This window comes from Natator depressus, chromosome 3 (assembly GCF_965152275.1).
Source record: "Natator depressus isolate rNatDep1 chromosome 3, rNatDep2.hap1, whole genome shotgun sequence".
NCBI classification, from domain to species: Eukaryota; Metazoa; Chordata; order Testudines; family Cheloniidae; genus Natator; species Natator depressus.
The window spans coordinates 131,266,468-131,284,885 of NC_134236.1; the positions used below are offsets into that span (position 1 = coordinate 131,266,468).

The following is an 18,418-nucleotide window of genomic DNA, read 5'->3' on the forward strand; positions in this document are numbered from 1 at the left end:
TGGATGATTATCACCCAAGAGAGATGTCAGAGTTACTACCTATATAGAATTAACCCATTCATGGGAGTCACATGCCTTCTGCTGTTTCATAACCTTTGATTGCCCCTGTGTTCCAACATTTGTTCAGCTGAAATTCACCATCCTTCACTTACTTTCCATTTTTTTGTTTCACTTTCACTCTACTTACATACCCAGTGACATTCGTGGTGACTGTTGCTGCCTCTATCTTCAGTCACATCTTCTGTGCTACTCAGAGGACAAAATGACCCCCTCTGAGTCATGAGTAGATTTCAACTGTGTGTTCTACACGCCTAGCACACATGGTGTTCCCACTCATGGCAATGGACATTATGGTTTGGAAAGGGGACTCTTGCCCTAACTGAAGGCATGCTATGACCCATCCTGTGGAAGTACCCAAGGGAGGAAGACGGGGGGCCAGCATACTCCAGAGTTCCCTGTAAATTATCCTCTGGAAGGGGGCTGGGTGTGAAGAGGCTTGGGAGCAGGGGGAGTGGCTCCTGGCCCTGAAGATCCTTGGGATCTACGGACAAGGGAACCCCCATTCCTGAAGATGGCCCAGCACAGCTCCTCTGGCCCCTTCTCCTATGGCTCATTCCTGTCAGACTCAGGCTGCCACTGAGCGGATGGCACTGATGCAAGGGGAAAATATAGCTTTCTACAAGGGCCAATCACAAAGTATGAGCTGATGCTGCTTCAAGCAGCATTCACATAGGCACAGACAGCCCTTGCTAAGCAAAGGGAGAGTGCCAGGGGGAGCTGTTACTTCCACTCCTACCCCAGCCCCACCCCCAAACCCTGCAGAGCCAGAACCCCACGGAGATTGAGCAGAGGGGCATCTGCTGGATTGCAAGGAGGTGGAGGTGATGATTCTATCAAAATGCAATCCCTCCACACCCCATGACCTCCAGCAGATATCCACCCACATGAGAACCCCTGCAATGGCAGAAGTCAAGGGGACAATGTGGGGGAAGGCACTATATTCTCTCCTTGACATAATGTACATGAAGAAGCTGCCCTCAGCTAAGTCCAGAGTTTTTCTTTATAGTGCACATGTTTCAGTTCTTATCGAGGTAGCTAAAACCTCCCTGTGCAAACACATTTCCTGCAATAAAGGCTGTGGCACATAGAGTGATGGTAAGAGACTAAGCTTTGTGCCCTGGGTCAGAGTTCTGTAAGGCAGCGGTTAGTGCCTACTGACTCCAGCAGCTATTTTTACACCTCCCATGTTTGTACTTTACACAGTTCTGTCCATTCCTGTTACCCTCTTGAGCAGGCAGGCCATAGCAAATTCCTGGTGCCTTGCTTCATTTTATTAGCTTTCTTCTTAGTGCAGAGTGGCTCTACCCCACCCATTCTTCCTGTCTCCAAACCATCTATTACACACAGCACAGTCTACTTTGCCCCTTTCATTCTCTCTGATTTCTAGATTTCGGTACAGTATTCAATCTCCCCCAGCTCACAGTTATGATGTTACAGTTATTCAATACTTCTCAGTTACCCAGATTTCCATCGTCTTGCTTCTTGCTCTTGTATTCAGATTAGAAACGTAGTGAGCAACATTCTTATTATTCATTCCTCTTTCCCAATGCTTTTCTGCTTATTTCAATTGCTTCCTGTACACTAACTCCTGGATACACTCCTTCCCTGCTTGCCTGCCTTTGAGCCTTGTCCAATAACGTTCAGTTCTACCACCACACAGTTCTGTCTGTCCTTCAAGCCACTACACTGATGCCTTGGTTTTCAGGTGTGAGATATTGCGGTTAGAGCAGGGATCTGCAGTCCCCTCTCCTACCACCTTCACCATGAGGTACTGCCTCTCCCTAGCAGATTCTGTCACACTCACCCCTTCCTGCAGCTTCCTTTTTCCCCTAGCCACAGGGACACCACCTGTGACAGATCAGTTTGCACATCCCCTAAGGACTGGTCTATGCTTACAGTTTTGCCCATAAAAAGGGCATGATCTGTGCTGACATAGTTATGCCCCTAAAAGCCCTAAAGTAGATCCTGTTATACCAGTGTAAAGGTGCCTTATAGCAGTACAGTTTATTTCAGTTCCTGAACCCAAATAAGCTATATCGCTATACGTATTTTTAGACCCATATAACTGCATCTGCTTTGGGGGTAGGGAGTTTGCCACTTCAATTATGCTGCCGTAGTGAAAGTACAAAACTGAAGGGTAGACAAGCCCCCAAGACAAGTTCTGCTTCTAAGCCCTGGTCTACACTAGGACTTTAGGTCGAATTTAGCAGCATTAAATCGATGTAAACCTGCACCCGTCCACACGATGAAGCCCTTTATTTCGACTTAAAGGGCTCTTAAAATCGATTTCCTTACTCCACCCCTGACAAGCGGATTAGCGCTTAAATCGGCCTTGCCGGGTCGAATTTGGGGTACTGTGGACACAATTCGACGGTATTGGCCTCCGGGAGCTATCCCAGAGTGCTCCATTTTGACCGCTCTGGACAGCACTCTCAACTCAGATGCACTGGCCAGGTAGACAGGAAAAGAACCGCGAACTTTTGAATCTCATTTCCTGTTTGGCCAGCGTGGCAAGCTGCAGGTGACCATGCAGAGCTCATCAGCAGAAGTGACCATGATGGAGTCTCAGAATCGCAAAAGAGCTCCAGCATGGACCGAACGGGAGGTACGGGATCTGATCGCTGTATGGGGAGAGGAATCCGTGCTATCAGAACTCCGTTCCAGTTTTCGAAATGCCAAAACCTTTGTCAAAATCTCCCAGGGCATGAAGGACAGAGGCCATAACAGGGACCCGAAGCAGTGCCGCGTGAAACTGAAGGAGCTGAGGCAAGCCTACCAGAAAACCAGAGAGGCGAACGGCCGCTCCGGGTCAGAGCCCCAAACATGCCGCTTCTATGATGAGCTGCATGCCATTTTAGGGGGTTCAGCCACCACTACCCCAGCCGTGTTGTTTGACTCCTTCAATGGAGATGGAGGCAATACGGAAGCAGGTTTTGGGGACGAAGAAGATGATGATGAGGAGGAGGTTGTAGATAGCTCACAGCAAGCAAGCGGAGAAACCGGATTTCCCGACAGCCAGGAACTGTTTCTCACCCTGGACCTGGAGCCAGTACCCCCTGAACCCACCCAAGGCTGCCTCCTGGACCCAGCAGGCGGAGAAGGGACCTCCGGTGAGTGTACCTTTTAAAATACTATACATGGTTTAAAAGCAAGCATGTGAAAGGATTACTCTGCCCTGGCATTCGCGGCTCTCCTGGATATACTCCCAAAGCCTTTGCAAAAGGTTTCTGGGGAGGGCAGACTTATTGCGTCCTTCATGGTAGGACACTATACCACTCCAGGCCAGTAACACGTACTCGGGAATCATTGTACAACAAAGCATTGCAGTGTATGTTTGCTGGCGTTCAAGCAACATCCGTTCATGTGTTATCCTCAGGAGAGTGAGATATAATCCATGGTCACCTGGTTGAAATAGGGTGCTTTTCTTCAGGGGACACTCAGAGGAGCCCATTCCTGCTGGGCTGTTTGCCTGCGGCTGAACAGAAATGTTCCCCGCTGTTAGCCACAGGGAGGGGGGAGGGTTGAGGGGGTAGCCACGCGGTGGGGGGAGGCAAAATGCGACCTTGTAACGAAAGCACATGTGCTATGTATGTAATGTTAACAGCAAGGTTTACCCTGAAAGAGTGTAGCCAGTGTTTTATAAAATGTGTCTTTTTAAATACCGCTGTCCCTTTTCTTTTCTCCACCAGCTGCATGTGTTTCAATGATCACAGGATCTTCTCCTTCCCAGAGGCTAGTGAAGATTAGAAAGAAAAAAAAACGCACTTGAGATTAAATGTTCTCCGAGCTCATGCTGTCCTCCCACACTGACAGAGCACAGACGAATGCGTGGAGGCAAATAATGTCAGACTGCAGGAAAGCACAAAATGACCAGGAGGAGAGGTGGCGGGCTGAAGAGAGTAAGTGGCGGGCTGAAGAGAGGGCTGAAGCTCGAATGTGGCGACAGCGTGATGAGAGGAGGCAGGATTCAATGCTGAGGCTGCTGGAGGACCAAACCAGTATGCTCCAGTGTATGGTTCAGCTGCAGCAAAGGCAGCTGGAGCACAGACTGCCACTACAGCCCCTGTGTAACCAACCGCCCTCCTCCCCAAGTTCCATAGCCTCCACACCCAGACGCCCAAGAACGCGGTGGGGGGGCCACCGGCCAACCAGCCACTCCACCACAGAGGATTGCCCCAAAAAAAGAAGGCTGTCATTCAATAAATTTTAAAGTTGTAAACTTTTAAAGTGCTGTGTGGCATTTTCCTTCCCTCCTCCACCACCCCTCCTGGGCTACCTTGGTAGTCATCCCCCTATTTGTGTGATGAATGAATAAAGAATGCATGAATGTGAAGCAACAATGACTTTATTGCCTCTGCAAGAGGTGATCAAAGGGAGGAGGGGAGGGTGGTTAGCTTACAAGGAAGTAGAGTGAACCAAGGGGCGGGGGGTTTCATCAAGGAGAAACAAACAGAACTTTCACACCGTAGCCTGGCCAGTCATGAAACTGGTTTTCAAAGCCTCTCTGATGCGTACCGCACCCTCCTGTGCTCTTCTAACCGCCCTGGTGTCTGGCTGCGCATAACCAGCAGCCAGGCGATTTGCCTCAACCTCCCACCCCGCCATAAACGTCTCCCCCTTACTCTCACAGATATTGTGGAGCACACAGCAAGCAGTAATAACAGTGGGAATATTGGTTTCGCTGAGGTCTAACCGAGTCAGTAAACTGCGCCAGCGCGCCTTTAAATGTCCAAATGCACATTCTACCACCATTCTGCACTTGCTCAGCCTGTAGTTGAACAGCTCCTGACTGCTGTCCAGGCTGCCTGTATACGGCTTCATGAGCCATGGCATTAAGGGGTAGTCTGGGTCCCCAAGGATACATATAGGCATTTCAACATCACCAACAGTTATTTTCTGGTCTGGGAATAAAGTCCCTTCCTGCAGCTTTTGAAACAGACCAGAGTTCCTGAAGATGCGAGCGTCATGTACCTTTCCCGGCCATCCCACGTTGATGTTGGTGAAACGTCCCTTGTGATCCACCAGAGCTTGCAGCACTATTGAAAAGTACCCCTTGCGGTTTATGTACTCGCCGGCTTGGTGCTCCGGTGCCAAGATAGGGATATGGGTTCCGTCTATGGCCCCACCACAGTTAGGGAATCCCATTGCAGCAAAGCCATCCACTATGACCTGCACATTTCCCAAGGTCACTACCCTTGATATCAGCAGATCTTTGATTGCGTGGGCTACTTGCATCACAGCAGCCCCCACAGTAGATTTGCCCACTCCAAATTGATTCCCAACTGACCGGTAGCTGTCTGGCGTTGCAAGCTTCCACAGGGCTATCGCCACTCGTTTCTCAACTGTGAGGGCTGCTCTCATCTTGGTATTCATGCGCTTCAGGGCAGGGGAAAGCAAGTCACAAAGTTCCATGAAAGTGCCCTTACGCATGCGAAAGTTTCGCAGCCACTGGGAATCGTCCCAGACCTGCAACACTATGCGGTCCCACCAGTCTGTGCTTGTTTCCCGAGCCCAGAATCGGCGTTCCACAGCATGAACCTGCCCCATTAGCACCATTATGCATGCATTGGCAGGGCCCATGCTTTCAGAGAAATCTGTGTCCATGTCCTGATCACTCACGTGACCGCGCTGACGTCGCCTCCTCGCCCGGTAGCGCTTTGCCAGGTTCTGGTGCTGCATATACTGCTGGATAATGCGTGTGGTGTTTAATGTGCTCCTAATTGCCAAAGTGAGCTGAGTGGACTCCATGCTTGCCTTGGTATGGCGTCCGCACAGAAAAAAGGCGCGGAATGATTGTCTGCCGTTGCTCTGACGGAGGGAGGGGCGACTGACGACACGGCTTACAGGGTTGGCTTCAGGAGGCTAAAATCCACAAAGGGGGTGGCTTTACATCAAGGAGTAGTTCAGGCAGGACTTCACGGAGGGTTCCAATAAGAAATGGTGCACCTAAGTTATTGTTCTTATTGGAACAAGGAGGTTAGCCTGGCCTCTGATTGATACATGGCTAGATCTACCTCGCAGCACCTTCTCTGTGAGTGACTGCAGTGTGACCTAGAGGAATGAGTCCCCTAGACAGGGCAGGAGGCAAATGAGTACAAAACAAATCTGGTCTATTTCTTGTTTTGATCCACTCCATCTATCTTTTACATCTTTGGCTGGCAGCAGACGGTGCAGAAGGACTGCAAGCCATCCACATCTCATGGCTGCTTGGCAGAAGATGGCACAGTACGACTGCTAGCCATCCTCATCTCTTGCCTGCCTGGCAGAAGATGGTACAATACGATTGCTAGCCATCATCATCTCTTGCCTGCCCGGCAGAAGATGGTACAATACGACTGCTAGCAATCCGTATTGCCTGCCTGCTCACCATTAGACGGTTCAATACGACTGACTGCAGGACTAAAGAGAATGACCTGGTCAAGTCACCAAAAATTTAGTCCCTGCGCCCATGTCTGCCCAGGCGCTCCCAGCCGACGTGGCCAGGAGCACCTCGGACATGACGAGGACGGCTACCAGTCATACTGCACCGTCTGCTGCCAGAAGGCAATGGGTTGCTGCTACTGTGTAGCAATGCCGTACCGCATCTGCCAGCACCCAGGAGACATACGGTGACGGTTACCTGAGCGGGCTCCATGCTTGCGGTGGTATGGCGTCCGCACAGGTAACTCAGGAAAAAAGGCGCGAAACAATTGTCTGCCCTTGCCTTCACGGAGGGAGGGAGGGAACGGGGGCCGGACAATATGTACCCAGAACCACCCGCGACAATGTTTTAGCCCAATCAGAGTGCTCCATTGGGCTGCTCTGGACAGCACTCTCAACTCAGATGCACGATTGTTTGCCGTTGCTCTGACGCAGGGAGGGGCGACTGAGGACACGGCTTACAAGGGTAGAGTTCACGGAGGGTTCCAATAAGAAATGGTGCACCTAAGTTATTGTTCTTATTGGAACAAGGAGGTTAGCCTGGCCTCTGATTGATACATGGCTAGATCTACCTTGCTGCACCTTCTCTGTGCGTGACTGCAGTGTGACCTAGAGGAATGAGTCCCCTAGACAGGGGAGAAGGCAAATGAGTACAAAACAAATCTGGTCTATTTCTTGTTTTGATCCACTCCATCTATCTTTTACATCTTTGGCTAGCAGCAGACGGTGCAGAAGGACTGCATGCCATCCACATCTCATGGCTGCTCGGCAGAAGACGGTGCAATAGGACTGCTAGCAATCCATATTGCCTGCCTGCTCACCATAAGACGGTTCAATAGGACTGACTGCCGGACTAAAAAAAATGACCTGGTCAAGTCACTAAAAATTTAGTCCCTGCGCCCATGTCTGCCCAGGCGCTCCTGATCGACCTCACACAGGCGACCAGGAACACCTCGGACATGACGAGGACGGCTACCAGTCGTACTGTACCGTCTGCTGCCAGAAGGCAATGGGTTGCTGCTACTGTGTAGCAATGCCGTACCGCGTCTGCCAGCACCCAGGAGACATATGGTGACGGTTACCTGAGCAGGCTCCATGCTTGCGGTGGTATGGCGTCCGCACAGGTAACTCAGGAAAAAAGGCGCGAAACAATTGTCTGCCCTTGCCTTCACGGAGGGAGGGAGGGAACGGGGGCCGGACAATATGTACCCAGAACCACCCGCGACAATGTTTTAGCCCAATCAGAGTGCTCCATTGTGACTGCTCTGGACAGCACTCTCAACTCAGATGCACGATTGTTTGCCATTGCTCTGACGCAGGGAGGGGCGACTGAGGACACGGCTTACAGGGTTGACTTCACGGAGGGTTCCAATAAGAAATGGTGCACCTAAGTTATTGTTCTTATTGGAACAAGGAGGTTAGCCTGGCCTCTGATTGATACATGGCTAGATCTACCTCGCTGCACCTTCTCTGTGAGTGACTGCAGTGTGACCTAGAGGAATGATTCCCCTAGACAGGGGAGGAGGCAAATGAGTACAAACAAATCTGGTCTATTTCTTGTTTTGATCCACTCCATCTATCTTTTACATCTTTGGCTGGCAGCAGACGGTGCAGAAGGACATATTGCCTGCCTGCTCACCATAAGACAGTTCAATAGGACTGACTGCCGGACTAAAAAAAATGACCTGGTCAAGTCACTAAAAATTTAGTCCCTGCGCCCATGTCTGCCCAGGCACTCCTGATCACACAGGCGACCAGGAGTACCTCGGACATGACGAGGACGGCTACCAGTCGTATTGTACCGTCTGCTGCCACAAGGCAATGGGTTGCTGCTACTGTGTAGCAATGCCGTGCCACGTCTGCCAGCACCCAGGAGACATACGGTGACGGTTACCTGAGCGGGCTCCATGCTTGCGGTGGTATGGCGTCCGCACAGGTAACTCAGGAAAAAAGGCGCGAAACAATTGTCTGCCCTTGCTTTCACGGAGGGAGGGAGGGAAGGGGGGGACTGACGATATGTACCCAGAACCACCCGCGACAATGTTTCAGCCCCATCAGGCATTGGGATCTCAACCCAGAATTCCAATGGGCAGCGGAGACTGCGGGAACTGTGGGATAGCTACCCACAGTGCAACGCTCCAGAAGTCGACTCTAGCCTCGGTACTGTGGAAGCACTCCGCCGAGTTAATGCACTTAATGCACTTCTGTGGGGACACACACACTCGAATATATAAAACCGATTTCTAAAAAACCGACTTCTATAAATTCGACCTTATTCCGTAGTGTAGACATACCCTGAGAAGGGAACGGAGTCACCTTCCCTAAGCCAGAGCCTGGGTCAGCAGCAATGGAGATGAAGTGCTACTTTGCTGATGTAGGTAGGGCTGAGCTCAACAACAAGGCCTAGTCTACACTTAAAAGTTTTGCTGAGATAGCTATGTTGGTTAGGAGTGTGAAAAAAACCCACCCCCATCTGCTCTAGGTAGGCCGCAAAAAGCCCCAGTGTAGATGCTGGTTTCAGAGTAGCAGCCGTGTTAGTCTGTATTCGCAAAAAGAAAAGGGGGACTTGTGGCATCTTAGAAACTAACCGATTTATTTGAGCATAAGCTTTCGTGAGCTACAGCTCACTTCATCGCCGGGATAGCTTATTTTGTGCAGGGAGCCGGTATAAGCTACATGGCCAAAAGAACTCTTTTGTTGGTATAAGCTGCGTCTCCATGAGGAGGGTTTGCCAGTACAGCTCTACTGATACAGCTATAGCCGCAGACCCTTTTAGTGTAGACAAGGCCTCGCGCCCCACCCTTGTGCCTAGGGTTTGCTCAGTAGTACATTGGGGCTGTGCTCCTCGATCCTCCTTTACCAGCTCACTTGATCCTCCTCAGCTTCTCATAGAACTGTGAATCTCCCTGCTGGTTTCACTGTGAGGGGTTTTTTCCATCCGTAACATCAAGGGGAGCCCCACTCAGGCACCTGAGGGCAAAATAAGCAGTCTTATCTTCTTTCCTTTCTCTTTCCTATTGACAGTAATTAAATTCCCCTCTGTTGCTCTGTCATCTACAGTTTACTATCCAGGACTTCCTTTCTATTTTCCCTTCACACTGCCATTCTTCTGGAAACGCAAACCTTTCATTCTCTTTCACGCTGTGCAACAGCTAAGACTCCAGACGAGTAACTTTGCTCAGGAGAAACTGAACCAGCCAGCACAAAGTGCTCATTGTGCTGTCCCTGGACGTCTTGATTCAGGAAGCCCTGAGCTTCCATTGTTTGCGGTTCACAGAGTTCACCTTTGTTTTAGTCTCCTCTTCTATTAAAGAAAACAAAGGGAGCAGGGAAAACGAGAGACACGAACATAAAAGAGGCAATAGGTCAGTGAGCCCACACACTCTGTACTCACTCGGTATCAGTCGTGGTCCAATCAATCAGCCTCAACAGCCCACGGGAGACTACATGCCCAACTTACCCAAATTTATTTTCTTTAATAACAAAAACCTCCTGTGACTCTGCAGTTAGTGCTGGCACAATGAAAGGCCTGAGATCTGGTCTTTTGCTCCCTGGGGTGTGTTGAGCACTGGAGCCATCACACTGTTGTTTTCTGCCTACCGCCCCTTTAAATCACTACAGGACACCACTGTCTGCAGGGGTAGGCAGAGTTTGACTCAGTGCAGACTGTCAGATGGGCCACACACATTGTGCTTTCTCCCATGGAGACTCCGACTTCAGTTCTTTCTTGTCTTGCTGGTTTTTTACATTTCGAGAACATCATAATGACTAGGCGTATCTGTCTGTTATTGTATTTGAAAATCTATTATAAGCCCAGGGTTGGGAAAACTGTACAGGCGACATGGGATCCCATTGCAGCATGGGAAGAGACCACACCCAAGTCTCAGCAGTTATCCCTTTGGCCAAAGTAAGAGCAGTGGTGATAGCCTGCTACGTGTTATGCACAGCCCTTAAAGGCACTGAGACTCAATAGAGAGGAACCTAAACTATGGGCTTTATAAGTCATGTCTCCACTGTATGAATATTCACCCAACACTGACTAAACTCCCAAAGGCACCACCCATGTGCTGTGCTCAGTGTAAAATCTGCTCTCTTTTTCGGTTGTGCCTAAGTCGCAGAGAGGAATCTGAAGGGTGTGTCTCCAGTGTGTTACTGGAAGGGAGCTCTACTCATCCCTCAAGTGTCATTGTGATGGGGGTCTTTGAAGGGAAAGTTGGGGGGATCTCCTAAGGTTGACAGAAAAGCACACTGCCCTTTTGAAAAAAAACAACCTGGGATTTAAAATTGTATCCAGTGATATCTGGATTTTTCCATGATCATATGGGGCACCCAAAACCTTCAGAAAACTGGAGTAGAGGGCCCAGCAGACTTGGCAGTCAGCTTTCAGGGTCCACCAGGCCCAGATTTCAAAGCCTACAGAGCCAGTACTCCCCTCTTTAGATGATGGCAGCTGGCATTCTCTCCTCACATTGCTGTGGGCTCAGCAGCTTTGTTAGAGGCAGCCAGCTTTGAAGGGATCATGGTCTACCTATCTATGAAGTTATACAGTCCTCCACACTGTAGTATCTGAGCACCTCACACTCACTAATATATTTGTCCTCACCACACCCCAGGGAGGTAGGGAAGTGCTTTTATCCTTATTTTACAGGGGAGGAACTGAGGCCCAGAAAAACAAAGTTATTTGCCCCCAGGAAATCTGTGGCTGTGTCAAGAATTGAACACCAATCTCCTGAGTCCTAGGCCAGTGCCTTATTCTCTAGGCCTGATGGCTTCCTCCTTAAAATTTGCAGGATTACGAAGCCATCAGGCAGTAGAGGAGAGCAGACTTGAGGAACCCAGAGTACAATGAGGAAGCAATGCTGTCTGGTATCGACAAGGTTCTCTGCAGCCCTATGGAACAAACTTCAATTACCCAGAAGTTCTGGAGTTTGATAAATCAGGATTGCACTAAATACCAACATCTTCCTCTCAAGCCTGGGCAATAATCCAGTCCAAACAAAATGGCTGGATGGTGCCAACTGCCTTCTTCCTTCAACAGGAGGAGGACCTGAGCCCCATCATTGCTCACCTCTCACTAAATGTCCTCTTAGACTCTTTTGACTTTCCCAATTTCAATGTCTCTCCAAAGCAATCAACCCTTGCACTCTCACTCCACTCCAACAGCAGCTGCCTGATTCAGCAGGAACAGGAAGTGGATACCTGGGCAATGGAAACCAAATGTCCTGGAAGTGGCTCTTTCTCTACATCTTAAAAGCAAGCTGCCCTCATTTTTGCTCAGCACAGCATTCTTGACAGTTCAGAAACTACAGAGACACTTCACTACAAGTACTAACTGTGAAACAGGGGGTTCTTTGGCGGGGATTTTCAGCGTCGCATTTAGCGTTTCTGCTCCTGATTCCCAGGATGGCCAACCTGCTGCCCAGGGAGGGCATCATTTTCTGTCTCTTCAGGTTCATTTACCACCCCCATTTCCCTGGGATCTCACCCCCTTACAAATGCACAAAAGAGAAAAACCTGAAAGATTACTGCAGTTCGGGAGCCCACTTCAGAAACTGTGAGCAAGTTTTGACTCATGATAGGCAAAATCTCAATTAGTTCAGAGATTCAGATAAAGCATGAAAAACGTGGGAGGGAAAATAGCTAGATCAGGGGTTTGTAATGAATAGAAGAGGAAGCCTTTCACCTCTAGATCGCTGGTCAGAACAAAACTCCAGTCAGTGGTAACTGACTGCTCTTACCATCGAGGGCTGTTCAGTGACCTATGTGAATTGAGATGGCAGCCTCAGTCCAGCTCCCAATGGGTCAGTGTCCACATTGCAGAAACCCCCACCACGAAGTGCCATTGTTTGTTAGCAGTCCCAGCAGAGGCTAATGAATTGACTGGGAATGGGGACCCTGCTGCCATCAGGGCCAAAGTACATTGTATGGATAGGGTTAAGTGGCTTCTGCTGCTGCTGCTCACGCAGCACCTGCTCTGTGAATAAAGAATGTCCTGGCTCTCAGACTGTCAATTCACCCCACTTTTTAAATCCCTGAAAAATGTGGATGGCTGCTGAGCCAAAACTCAGCTATAGTCACCAGGATACTTTAAGGTTGGTCCGCTGCAGCTCTGCTCCCTGAACACTGTCCTGGCACTGTGCCCTTTCCGTCATTCCAGACACCCTCCCATTTCTCTCCTGCTCTGTGATTTCCACCAGGTTCCTTGCATCATCCCTCTCTACAGCCTCTCTCTCCCATGTGAGGCAAGCTCCCATCTGAGACTGCAGCCAGCCTTTCAGTGTGTCAACCTGACGGAGGACAATGCAGAGAGACAGAAGGATGGAGGAGGCCTGTTGGAAGTTGAAGGAGGAAATAGGGAAATAAAGGTGGGCAGAGAGGAGGAGTTTGGGGCCGAACTATTCGAACCCTGCACTCTGAGGCTTGCCGGTGGTTTGCAAACTGAACCTCCTCAGGTCAATTCACAGGGGGTGGCAGAAGCAAGCAGGTTAGCTTAGAGGTGTAAATTCTACAAGGCACAGAGGAGTTGTCCTAGGGAGCAACCAGCCCCAGGAGAATGAAACAAAACAAGGAACAGGCTCTTGGCAGCCCCCACAGACAACAAAAGGTAAGGAAGAGGGTCCTCCCATTCTGGGGTGAGGCGAGGTCTGTTTGGAACAGGGGAGAAAGCTGGGTGCCGCGGGAAGGACGTAGCAGTGAGAGGAGGAGCTGGAGAAAGAGGAGCTGTGTGAATAGCATCAGAGCGGCTTAGCAAACCCTGGGCCGATCTTTACTAACAGAAGAGAACCCGTGCCCAAGCTGATCGTTGGGGGTTTGAGTTCTGTATGACCTGGCATAACCCTGCTCAGTGGATTCAGTTGGCCGGCGGGCTCTTCACTTTCTGTCTTAAAACACTAATAAAAAATGATATAGCCCCACCAGCTTTCATCCAAAAGGATCCCCAAGTGTTCGTTCCTGGGTATAATCACTTCATCCACCTCTATGGTGGGACCGAGGAGGTGTTTCACGACACACAGCAACACTATGCAACAGCAATAGTGTTGTGAAGACAGAAAAGTGATAGAATAATAGCGTGTCCTATTGCAACAGTGTAGTGAATGGAGGCCGGTAGAATGTAAGTACCAACTTCCACAGTTCAGTGCCCGCTAGCCATGCTGGGCAATTGAGTATTGACTCAGAGAGCCCCCAACCTGACACACAGCATCTCTTCCTGACGCACCTGACTAATCTAGCTGTTGTAATGATAATAGAACCGTTTTTCACCTTTGCTCAGGAAAAACAGAGCCACAGCCAGATGCAGTAATCTGCCCGAAGATGGCCAGCAGCAGAACTGGAAATAGAACAAGGTGTCCCAAGTCCCAGACCAGTGCTCTACCCACTAGGCTTTGCTGCCTCCCATTGTTAGCGCAAGGAACTGGGATTTCGGACTCTAGCTGGGGATACATTTCTAAGTCTGACACTTCAGCCATTCACAGCTTAGTAAAATGGATATATCATCTACCTACCTCAAAGAGGGGCTGGTCAGTGCATGCTTCCTAACGATAAGTATGACTACTATCAGTAGGGGAGAGTTAGGGCCCTGACAACCCTCAGAACTGTGATGCAGAGTAACAGAAAGGCAGTGTGTCCTTTCTCATGTAGTTTAGATGTAAAATTTTCTCCCAACTCTGCCCTGTCTGGCAAAGTACAGTATGTTCATCTAGGTAAAGCTTGAAAAAACACTTCTATTTCTCACTCAGAAGAATGAATCTGAATTAAGCAGGATCTTATCACAGTAATGCTGCGTATCACTAAAAGAGAATATAGAGGACTTTCATGATGTACCTTTTTGCTGAATTCAGCTTCAAGGTTAGATTGAAGATTAGGTTCAATATAAGCTTCCCTCCAGGAAACTATAATAATAGGGGAGTGGAAAACACTGGTGCTAAGTGGGCCATTCCTTCGCTATTGTGTTCCGTGGGGGCAGGAAGAATTTTTGCAATTGATTTTTGTTATTTGGTGGGTACCAGGGCAAGGCTTATATTTTACAGATATGAGACTGGCATGGACTGTAGTCCCAGAGCAGGACTCCACTGCAGTTGCACAGGTGTAATGGTGGGCAAAATGTGGTCCCCGGTAAGAGAGTAAAGCAAAAGAGCTGCTTGGGGTAAACGCCTGATCGCAATGGGATTTTAAGAAATATTTTATTTGAAAAATAGTCAAGAAGAGAAAGGAAAAGAAAAGAAAAGAAAAGAAAAGAAAAGAAAAGAAAATCCTCACTAATTAAATGTGGAACCCACATGTTACAAGAAAACAACAGTAACTTTGGAAAAGAGCACAGATATGGCAAAACTCTAGAAATGGTCCCAAGCTTCAATGTTTGGATATGAATCTAAACTGTTCCAAAGTGAAGGGGTGTTTTTAAGATCTAGAGCTTTGGCTGGGGCCCATCCCGACACAATCCACATGTCAAAACAAATGGTGAGTAGGAAGAGAAGAAAGGAGGCAGAGGAGAGGAGTGAAGGAGAGAGGGTTGTGAGAGTAGGTGCATGATGAGTCTATAGTGAATGGATTTATATGGCTTCTAGGTTCCCAGGTGAGGCAATATCATAAGCTTTTTAGGATCCAAGCCTGTCAGGTGGTGAATGCAGCCTGCTGGAGCTAAACACCCTCCGTGCAACAGGAGTTGAGGATACACTGACCTTCGCAGGACCAGGCTGCTAGTTTGTTCTTCTGGAAGGTACATTGCATTTATTCTACATTTTCTATCTGGTCACAGTAGAAAGGTCTTTTTCTTTCCAACAGGAGGAAAAGCTTGAGTGGTTTTCCAAGGAGGTGATGGGTCACCTTTGTCCAATTCCAGAAGGCAGAATTTATGGAGAGGGTTTGTTGATGAATCAGAGTGTTTCACTGATCCTGGTGCACAGTGAGGTCTAGAGTGGATTGATCTTTTTGCATAACCCTATGATGTATGTGAGACTAGCACAGGGATTATTGGCATCCCTAGTACATTTTCTTTGTGGAGCCTGGCAGGAGTGCAGTGTGGCGAATGTTCAAATCCCCTGCACAATGACACTTTGAACTAAGAAGCAGGCTCATTTACATTAGCTCCAAATTATTTTCAGGACATTTATGATATTTCTCGGGGCAGAAGATGAGAATTAAGGAGGAATGGAATAGAGGTGTCTATACGCCATCAAAAGTGACACTCCCAGTTGGCAGATTGGGAATGCTGTAAGATTCCTTCTGTGCTGATGCAATGGAGTATCTTCCTACAACATGGTAATAGATAGATGGACTGCAAGCTAAAAAAGTGGTACAGGCTCTCTATAAATGTATGTCTAGCCAGTATTGTGTCACTGCCTGCATCTAATCCAGATTGTGCAAATCTTCTTTTGGAAATTAATTGACTTTACCCTGCCTGTCCCTCAAAATGGAGTTTTACTTTTTTAGGTTTGTTCAGACCCAAAATCTTAGGTGAAATTCAGCTGGTACAAAACTGTCCAAACCTCTCCTGAGAAAGTTAAATCATAATCTAGTGTGAAACCAGCAAGTTTTCCACAGCTTGAGTCTGAACACCAAAAAGCCAGACAATCAAAATGCAAAAGGCAGGTGAAATATAAACACATAACAAATACCCTGAATCCCTATGAGTTAGCAGTACCCAAAGTGACATTGGACAAAAATGTAAATACAGACCCAGAGTGCTCCACTTCAGCTTTATTCATTCATCTGAAATTCTGGAATAGACTGTAACTACTACGTGCTTTTCTGATTGTTAGCTTAACACAGATAACTTTCTGGAGAATGTCTTGTACGTCCCTCTATGTGCTAAACATTATTTATTACTGATAGCTATTAGTATAGTAGATCTAATATTTTGAAAGAAGCTAAAGAGAATAGGGAAAGAGTAGACTTCGGCCAGGACATAGAATATTCCTGTGGTATTATTTGTTACATGCTTAAGGTCCTATACATACATAATTGTCTAACAGGAGATGAGCATTATTTCTCTAACCAGGCTGGAATGGGGATTTTGTTTTCTGAAACCAAAACCATACCATAAACTATGTAGGCTTTGTCTTCCCTGGAAAGCTTAGCCTATTGCATAGTTTGGATAGAATGGTTTTCAGAAATCAGTTCCTGCCCATTTACATGTTAGGGAAACTCTGCTAAACTGCTAGTTGCAATGGTGTTTAAAGCACCTGTCATATCCCAAGTCACTAGTTCTATTAAAGGATAGTGGCAAAGCAAAAATGGAAACTAAGCTCAAATTCACATGTAGATGTTCCCATTAGCCAAGTTCCGTCGAGCATTCAGAAAATAAACACCAACACACACAAATATATACATGTTAAAATCGTAAGTATATTCCCGCTGAAACCCTCTTGCCATTTCCTGGCTCACCAAACATATTCCAGCATGTATCATTATGAGGCAGCACTGATATAGTGATTGTCATTAAAAAGTCAGAACTGGCAATAGCTGAGATACTGGATTTTACCCCTATTTTTAGAATAATGAACAACGATCATAGGTATGGTATATGAATGTTGACTTTGTAATGACAACCACTGTATTACGTACTGCAGTGAGATCTCTGGTAGTTGTGGTATCACATTCTGAGGGTAAATAAATCAAAAAGGTTAGTTAAAATGTGTGTGTTGAATGCCTTGCAGCTCCCAAAACACACCAAGCCTTGTTTGTGAGCATATTCTTTAGAGAAATCTGGGCTCAATTCTCTTTTCAGTTTTGCTTTGCACTTCCTCTTTAAACAAATGTCCCAGAAGCTTCCCCAGCTTGCATCACCACAGATTAGATGAAGATAACATTGAGACAATACTTGCCTTCATATAGATTACAAATATGAACTACCCCTTGCAACATAAAAACTCCACCCTGATAGCTGATGGGCATAGAATGTGGAAAGTATCTGTCAGCTATGTAACTATGACACAGTTATTACTGTTCATTTTGTACTGCATCTTTCAATTTCCAGGCCTTTTTTCTGCAGAGGTAACGGCCATTTTTGAGAGTCTGAGCTGATGCAGAAAGTAACAGAGGAGGTACACTCTCAATGAGGAGACAGCTTCTTATATTTACCTTTGTTCATTTTGCTTTCCCCCTTAGTCAGCCATTCATACTGAAAGAACACTATTGCTCTTGGTGTATGGAAAACGTAGTAGAAGTGTTAAAGCAAAAAGCAAAGACAGTTCTGATCATGAGACATTTTGTCTGAACCTTGAAACCAGTTGAACACTTAATGGATAAGCCAAATTCTGCCAAATTCAGTTACAATGATGTAAATCCAGAGTAACTCAATTTACATCAGGTTTCAGAGTAACAGCCGTGTTAGTCTGTATTCGCAAAAAGAAAAGGAGTACTTGTGGCACCTTAAATTGGTTAGTCTCTAAGATGCCACAAGTACTCCTTTTCAATTTACATCAGTGTAACTGACAGCAAATTTTGACCCCCCCCCAAATTAGCAAAAGCGGTCCCTCTCTAGCGCACAATAAAATCATTATGGAGTATCATTGTCAGATCACATCTACTATTTCAGTGTGCTTACGTTAGCCCAGTGATCTGACTCCAGGCCAGAATCCTTGTTTTTCATTGCTTTTCATCAGTTTCTCCTAAACTCACCTGATTGTTTAAATGAGCAACCCCTGCTGTTTGTTTAGAAGAGCAAACAAATGGCAAATGACATCAGGGCCTTTGTAATCCAACTGGCCACTGAGAGAACAATCCCAGATCCAAGCACAATTACTGGATCACTAATAAACGAGGTTTTTACTTAGCTAAGGAGGCAACATGTGGCCAAGAATGACCAAACGCCAACTAATCTTTATTAGCTGCAATTAGATGGGGGGGGGGGTGTCAAATTGCCCATGCAAACTGTTCCAAGAGAGGGGGGAGAAAAACCAAAACCAAACAAGAGTTGAATAATAAGTGTTTGGAAGCA

At 47.4% G+C, this 18,418-nt stretch overlaps 1 protein-coding gene across 1 annotated transcript; it reads left to right on the top strand.

Annotated features, from left to right (window-relative positions):
• The first annotated feature begins 2,377 nt into the window (after positions 1-2,377).
• On the top strand, positions 2,378-4,174 carry LOC141984094 (myb/SANT-like DNA-binding domain-containing protein 7). The gene is made up of 2 exons (XM_074947031.1): positions 2,378-3,170; positions 3,750-4,174. Exons 1-2 carry the CDS (start codon positions 2,588-2,590, stop codon positions 3,827-3,829), a joined length of 663 nt encoding a protein of 220 aa, XP_074803132.1. The 5' UTR covers positions 2,378-2,587; the 3' UTR covers positions 3,830-4,174.
• Positions 4,175-18,418: the final 14,244 nt, after the last annotated feature.

Coding starts and splice junctions, on each gene's coding strand:
- LOC141984094 (XM_074947031.1), top strand. CDS start 2,588: ATGCAGAGCTCATCAGCAGAAGTGACCATGATGGAGTCTCAGAATCGC. Junction 3,171..3,749: donor AGGCGGAGAAGGGACCTCCG/GTGAGTGTACCT, acceptor TTTCTCCACCAG/CTGCATGTGTTTCAATGATC.